The following is an 8,069-nucleotide window of genomic DNA, read 5'->3' on the forward strand; positions in this document are numbered from 1 at the left end:
ACCACATCATTAGAACTGTATAAAACTATAGGCTTAACCCTTGCACTTTTAAAGGTGCAAGTGCTAGTCATTTATGATCTCCTCCATGTACCAATTAGACACCAAAGTGCAATTGCTGCATTTATCCACTCTAAAATAACATAGAACAAAGCTGGCGCTTGGCATATTAGTATGCAATTAGCCAAAATAGTTGGGGTCTATTATCATAAGGAAACGGGACTATACAAAGCGTATAGGAGTCATCAAGTTTTCGCAACTCTTATATGTGTTTGACTAGTGCCCGAATTCGGATATTAGTTCTGAGAAAATTTTACTTAGACATGAGTATGGACGTGCCACGAAATAAAAACACTTTTTTTATGCTTACTATTTAATGAAAAACGTAGTAGAGTTGAGTAGAAATCAAAAATGAAAAACGTAGACTTGTTGAGTAGAAATTGAAAAAGAATAAACAAAAGTCTGAGAAAATGGCAATGGGCCACGTGCTTCATAAGAAATTGCGGTGTTCTCAGTGCTTCTCCCACTACTCTCGCATTTCCCTCTTTTCATACTCCACTCCACCACTTCATTCATCTCTATACTCAAACACCGCCACCTCGATATAAATCCCCATCAACTCAATCTTCCCATCTCCAACACTTGGCATATTTACCACTATTGAATTCATGCCCAATTTGTCCTTCTCATCCAATTTCTTCTGTAGTATCTAAAGAAACGAGGAAAGTACATAGGTAAGTATTGAAGCTATGCATTTCATCCTCCTACTCGTCCTTTTAATCAGCAGCAATGGCGCATGGTGCAGTCCACCGGCTCCGCCAGTCAAATGCGACAACGCCGGTTGCACAGTCACCAACGCTTACGGAATATTCCCCGACCGATCCACTTGCAGAGCCGCGGCGGCCGTTTTCCCGTCGTCGGAGGAAGAGCTGCTGGAGGCGGTGGAGACCGGCAGCCGGAAAAAACAGAAGATGCGGGTGGTCACACGGTGGTCGCACTCCATTCCCAAATTGGTGTGTCCGGGCGGAGAAGAGGGGCTTATCATTAGCACCCAGGGGCTGAACCGCGTGGTTGGCGTGCACAAGGAGTCAATGAGAATCACCGTGGAGAGCGGAGCGGCGTTGGGAGATACTATAAGCGCGGCAGCGGCATATGACCTGGCGCTGCCGCAGTCGCCGTATTGGAAGGGGCTAACAATCGGAGGGCTCCTTTGCACGGGGGCTCATGGCAGCTCTCTGTTTGGAAAAGGAAGTGGTGTTCACGAGTATGTTGTGGGGATGAGAATGGTGGTACCGCTGAATGGCGCGAGTGTTGTGACCTTCAATTCCTCCCATGCCGATCTCGATGCTGCAAAGGTTTCTCTTGGCCTTCTCGGAGTCATTTCTCAGGTGATATTGGAAGCCGTCTTATAAGTTAGATGAATCAAAAATGCTATAAACATTTAAACATGAATGATTCGGTTGTTACACATTTTGACTTTTGAGTGACAATTGTACCGAAACTCCTTCACCTAATCCCAATATGAATCTGATATCTATTACAAATACATTAATGTAATTCAGATAAATGTTTACTCAGTCACTAATTTAAATTTTCAACATGAAACTTTTCGTACTCCTTATTTTTCTTTCCTTAAAAGTGGAAGTTTAATAATGTAGAAAACAGCCCGACAGCGCAAGCACTTGGCCCCGTTTGGTTGCTGGAAGATGACGACCAAAATCGGGTTATCAGAGGCAAAATCAGATTTTGCAAAAAAAACTTTGGTGTTTGGTTGGTTAAAATTATATCCTGGTTTTCAATTTCATCTTCCAATTTTGGTCAAAAATTGGAAGAAGTTTCTTCCAACAAAAAGGTGGAATTCGAAATTAAAACCAGGTTTTGAAATTTATGACAGTTTTTTTAATAATATTGTGGGGACCACAGTATATTCATCTTCCATGTCAACCAAACGGATCATAGGCTTTCCAAACCACAAAACCAGGTTTTCGAAAACCTGGTTATAAGATACCCTGGTTATGTCAAAAAATCATCTTCCCCAACCAAACGGAGCCTTAATATCATTTTATATAGCAGTTTTCTTAATATTTGTTAATTGGAGAAAACTGAATTTTATCTGCTTTTGGCAGAAGTGAAGTTTTTGTGACATGTAGTGTGCTTTACGAGTGCAGGTGACACTGCAATTGCAGCCCTTGTTCAAAAGGTCCGTTACAAACGTAAAAAAGGATGAGCAGGATTTAGAGAAGAGTATAGCGGAGTTTGCAACAACACACGAATTTGGAGACGTGACGTGGTATCCTGGGCAGCGTAAGGTCGTTTACAGAATAGACAGCAGAGTTCCTCTTAACCAATCCGGAGATGGAGTCAATGATTTTATTGGCTTCCGTCAAACATTAACGGCAGGGCTGGCCATCGGCCGTTCAACAGGTAATATCCTGCAGCCTAGATCAAGTATTGAAATATTTGTTTGTTGATCATCCATGTAATTTATGTTACTTGGGCTAATGAAATGAAACAAAATGGCCATTCCAGAAGAGTTGCAGGAATCAACAAAGGATGCCAAGGGAAGGTGCATGACGGCCAAGCTGCAGGTGGAGGCCCTGCAGAGTATTGGGTCAGGCTTCAAGAACAACGATTTGGGTTTTCTCAAATATCCCATTGTGGGTTATCACAACAAGCTGCAGGCAGCTGGTTCGTGTCTTAATTCTACAGAAGATTTCTTGCTCACAGCTTGTCCATGGGATCCTCGCATCAAGGGAGAGTTCTTTCACCAGACTACCATGAAAATCAGCATGACCAAGATTTCAGACTTCATTACAGACATAAAAAAGCTGAGAGACCTGAATCCGTCTGGTCTGTGTGGGGTGGAGCTCTACAATGGGATTCTCATGCGTTTTGTGAAGGCATCGAGTGCTTATTTGGGAGCAAATGAGGATTCGGTGGATTTGGATTTCACATATTATCGATCAAAGGATCCCCTGGTTCCTAGACTGGACGAGGACATGTTGGAAGAGATTGAGCAGATGGGTCTGTTCAAGTATGGAGGGACACCACACTGGGGTAAGAACCGCAACATTGCATTTGAGGGAGTGCTGAACAAGTATAAGAAAGTGGGGGAGTTTTTGAAAGCCATGAAAAAGTATGATCCAGAGGGATTGTTTTCCAATGAGTGGACGGATGGAGTGTTGGGAATAGGGAAGGAAGGAGTAGTTATAGAAAAGGACGGTTGTGCTTTGGAAGGCCTGTGTTTATGTGCAGAGGACAGACACTGTGCTCCTCACAAGGGGTATTTTTGCAGGGCAGGAAGAGTCTATGTCGATGCTAGGGTCTGTAGATATGAAGGATAAACAAAATTACACCTAATTGCATGTCTACAGTAGAAAATATGTGAAATTTATGTACAGAGGCAAAAGTATACGGAACAGATCATGTTGTAAAACAAGCTGATGTGATAATCAGGAATAAAATATGATACTGCGAGGACTTCAAATCAGACTGTCTCAAAGGAACAGGTACCACTCTTTATTATTATTATTTAGTATTATGTTAAAGTCGCTCCAAAATCGTTTATGTCATGGCCATCTATCAACTACTTTTACTAATACGTATGCATAAACACTAGGAACAGAATAAATATTGAAATGTATGGCACATGAAAATAATCATTTCATACTAAAAAATCAATTTAGAACTCATGTAATACTTAATAATGTGAATGTGAATGATAAATAAGAATATTTTACTAATGTCTTAAAAACAATAATCAAATGGACAATCTTGCTTGAAAAGATCTATTTATAAATCAATAAATAATAATTATATTTTTAAATTAAATTGATTTATTTTATATTTTCTATATTATTCTAACAATTCTAAAGTCTTTATCGAACAATTGTAGAATACATTAAACTAGAAGTTGCAAGCTTTTGTGTCTTGCAATGTTGAGCTAGTTTGAACTTTTGTTATAATATTGTAGAGAAGAAAATTTGTTATAATGTTGGAGATAAATAATATAATTTTATGTAAATAAATAAAATTTTAATTAATATGATATTTATAAAAGTATATTTTAAATAAACTAAAAGATACTATTTATTTATTAAATCAATATTTTTTGTATTTAGTTTTATATTTATTTTTAAAAATAATTAATCTATTTCTATTCTTAGGCCAAAGGCAAACGATTTGAACTCTTATATTCTCTTATTTTTCATTCATTTAAATATTTTTGAATAATTATAAATAATTTCAAAAAATAATCTATGAAATTAATAGAAATACATAATCTAATGATCTTTTTCTTTATCTTTAAAACCCTTTATTGTTTAAAAAATAATAGGTTACAAGGTCATGCATATTTGCTTTCATTCCCCTTATTCACACCCATTCATGTATTGGTAATTATCTCAAAACTGTCCCCTTCTTAAGACTAAATAAGATTGTAAGCTATTAAATAATATAAAGATATGTAATACATTGTCATAAGATTCTATACCAAACCTATTAGAAAAATATCTAATTATGACAAATAGAAATATAAGTATTAATAGAAATTCATCAAGACATACCAAATCACTTTCCATTTAATTAGATTTTGACAAAATTCTTTTAACCCATGTGTTAGAACTAAAGTGAGATTTGTGAGAAGTAGGCTCTATAAATGAATAGGAAATCTATTCAATTGCTAAGAAAAATAAATTTAAACAATTTAAATAAATTATAAATCATGGTAGCTAATTAATAATAGTCATCTCATTCTTATTCATTTCTTAAATCTTCAACTTCATTGCAAAAATAAAAATTTAAGCACTCAAATATTCTAAGTATTAAATGAATTTAAAATTTGACTTTTAAACAAATAAAAAAGAAAAAAATATTGAACATAGGAATTATATAGAGTTGATATTTCTTTAAAAAAATTCTCTATCACAATCTAATGTGTCCAATATACTTTCAACCAATGGACTAAATTTCTAAATAAGAATAAAATATATCCTACTAATTTTAGAAATAACTAAATATATCTAAAAAAAAATGATATCAAAAGCAACCAAAACATGGGGGCTGGGCCTCAGTACATCATCATGGATAAACCATTCAACATCATATTAACAACTAGTTGCTACTACCACTTTAACCACCCTTCCCTTAATATTAAAAATAGAGTACCCAACCCAACAAAGCAAAACTAGATGCTAACATACAAATGATCAAATCTACCAGTAACAAACATAAAATTATCAACACATAGCATAAGATTCAGACTATAAGTAGTAGAGTATCTATACTGTAGTGCATAAAGTTCTTCCAAAACATATAAGCTATATTACTTAAGCATCCACCAGTAAGTTTATTAAAAAGTTTAAACCAAAATATAAACAATCCTTAAGGCCCAATGGCCAAATTAGAGCATTGGAAATGGATAAAACCAACAACAGAGGTCGATCATAATCCAACAAATAAAAAGCACAAGGCCTGTACTTTGGTTTTTTCTTTTCCTTTCTTGGCAAACAAGATTTTGGCCCATTCATCAGCCATAAACCCATAAAGTTTTGTAGAGTCCTCTGCCCTAAGACTAGCATCCTCATTATCCTATTGCAATAACCAGAGTGTGGTGGCATCAACATGAGTGACCTTTAGAGAAAATTTGGATAGAGTCATGAAACTCTCACCCAAAGCATTGAATTGATCATTGAGCATCACCATCTCCTTCTTTATGTCCTTGACTAGCTTGGTCAATTCTTGGTAACCATCACAATTCCCTTTCATAGCCTTCATCGTTTCAACCTACATCGACATGGGGTTGTTGGAAACCATTCTATTATTAGTTTTCTCCACCTAAATAGGGGAAGTAGCCATCATTGGAAAATTATCCTTTGGTTTCCTTGGAGAAGGAGCAACATTAGAGGTGAAATCCATTGTATTAAGTGTGAAGTTAGCAGACACATGGGTTGTGTCCTACCTAACTTTCATCAAGTCCTTTTTGTTTTTGGTTTTGATTTCCTCTGACACTGAGCTAGTATCCTTAGTCCTTATGCCCTCATCTTCTTCTTCCTTCCCTGCTCTTTTCTTCTCATTGTTCCCTTTTCTCCACTAGCTTTTGACTTTATCTCCTCATCAAGCTCCCAATTCCCACAAGCCTTATGCTTCATCCCATCTCTACTCTTAGCCAACCTCCTAGATCTCCTTCTAACCCCATCATTTTCATTCCCAAAATCTATGAGGTCGATTTATTTTGTTTTCTCAATTATTAACTTCTGCATTTTTTTGGATCCTATTCTTTTTTGGGTTTTTTGAGGGCATGGAAAAGGGGAAGGCAAAAGAGTTGGGGCTATAAAAAAACTCCACCATTGCTAGTCAAATACGACAAGTCTTGATTATTATTGACAAAAAATAATGGAGCTAGGACCAAATGAAAATTATAAAGCCAAAGAATGAGACCCTGATGTAAAATAGTATAGCTTTTCCCTTATTTTCTTTTATCCCCAACATCCACTAGAGTGGCTTCTAGGTCATGTAACAAAAAAAATGGAATAAGAATTTCATCATGGTGCCTAAAGCAGTTCAACGGTAGGAAATGGTAGTAATAGAAGACACCAAACCTACCCTCTAAGATTGAACATTCAATGAACATGAAACATACCGGAGACTTTCATGACTAAACCCAACTTTGAATCTCATGTTCATCCTTGTTGAAGAACCTATTCATATAAATCTCATCAATAATCTTCATGACCTTTTGGTATTTCTGCCTGTCCGTAGAAAAACCAGCAGACATGGCGATAATTTCCTCACTCACAGTTCAATTCTCCATCATCAAATTTCTTCCCCTGGCTATGAGATAGCCATCTGGTTCTATTTTTTCCTCTTTGGATTTGGTTTTCTGTCAGCAGCAATATGCAGGATACAAGCAATTCGTAGATCGATGAAATGGCGATGGTGGATCGTCTTCCCGTTTGTTGACAGACAGGTAAGGGAATTCGCAGCCATCGGCGTAGGTACTGAAATGATCATGACGCGAGTCGATGAACATGAAGTTCCGTTGCTACAACAACTACAATCTCTCTCAACCCTGCCAGTTTTGCAAGAACTGCCGCCATTGCTAGACAAAGGGTGGATCTCTCAGAAATGTTCCCATCAATGGCGGCTGCCGGAAAAACAAGCACTCCTCCTCCTCCTCCAAGCATAGGGTCGGCGTGAATTGGAGTAGAATTGGTGCCCTGCTTGACATGCAATAGAAGCAACAGAAGCCATTGAAGTCGTTGCTAATGGACAGGAGAACGCCATTTGACGTATCTGCCATTACAGAGCCACCACTGCTATTAGAACAAAACATTTATATACCTTAAATTAAGAAGGTAAATGGCATAGGATCAAAACAAAGTGTAAAAGTGTAACACTTTGACAAATAGGTTTTTAGCATAATAACAAAGACATCTATAATGAAATAAAAACTAAAAAGTCATATATTTAATATATTTGGTATAAATTGTGGTTAACTAATTAGATAATTAAAACTAGCAATCACACATTTTTGTGCAATGGAGGTGTTGAAGAAGTTTGCAAGATCAATAAGAGAATTTTACGGTCTATTATTTGTTAGCATTAGTGTACTACACGAGATCAAGGAATAGGCCATTTTCCAAATGGCATTGTATGTACAACGAATTTTGTTATAAAATAAAGTGGCAACTTCAAATCAACATGTATCCTTTGAGAGATGACCAAAATTTAACATTAAACTAAATAAACAAACTCCATGAATGAGAGAACACGATTTTAATAACGCTCATAGGCTTTACTCCTTGGGAATCACTGACCTGAATGTTCGGATTTTTAGACAGTCATACGCCGTTAAAAGCAAAAACGCTGCAGAATGGAACGGTGCTAAAATCATTGGCAACCTTATCTCCCAAAATCCAAAATAGTGGAATCAAATGGTGCGCTGATCCTCCTGAGTGTGAGCATGCAGTAGAATTAATGGAGATTGGAATAACCTAATGCTGTGATGCAATCTACAATTGTTCTTATATTTTTTGCCGAAATTGCTCTGAGGAGATGCATCGCCCTGTAGA

At 36.7% G+C, this 8,069-nt stretch overlaps 1 protein-coding gene across 1 annotated transcript; it reads left to right on the plus strand.

Annotated features, from left to right (window-relative positions):
• The first annotated feature begins 673 nt into the window (after positions 1-673).
• On the plus strand, positions 674-3,545 carry LOC149550436 (putative L-gulonolactone oxidase 6). Its single transcript, XM_089795082.1, has 3 exons — positions 674-1,385; positions 2,166-2,421; positions 2,527-3,545. Exons 1-3 carry the CDS (start codon positions 747-749, stop codon positions 3,339-3,341), a joined length of 1,710 nt encoding a protein of 569 aa, XP_089651208.1. The 5' UTR covers positions 674-746; the 3' UTR covers positions 3,342-3,545.
• Positions 3,546-8,069: the final 4,524 nt, after the last annotated feature.

The sequence above is a fragment of the Cupressus sempervirens genome, chromosome 7, assembly GCF_028749045.1.
Source record: "Cupressus sempervirens isolate cs-2001-9-10 chromosome 7, ASM2874904v1, whole genome shotgun sequence".
Taxonomy (NCBI): Eukaryota; Viridiplantae; Streptophyta; class Pinopsida; order Cupressales; family Cupressaceae; genus Cupressus; species Cupressus sempervirens.

Excerpts from the sequence above, each read along its gene's own strand:
- LOC149550436 (XM_089795082.1), top strand. The coding sequence starts at position 747 with ATGCATTTCATCCTCCTACTCGTCCTTTTAATCAGCAGCAATGGCGCA. Across the intron at positions 1,386-2,165 it reads TTCTCGGAGTCATTTCTCAG|GTGACACTGCAATTGCAGCC; the intron begins GTGATATTGGAA and ends TTACGAGTGCAG. Across the intron at positions 2,422-2,526 it reads GGCCATCGGCCGTTCAACAG|AAGAGTTGCAGGAATCAACA; the intron begins GTAATATCCTGC and ends TGGCCATTCCAG.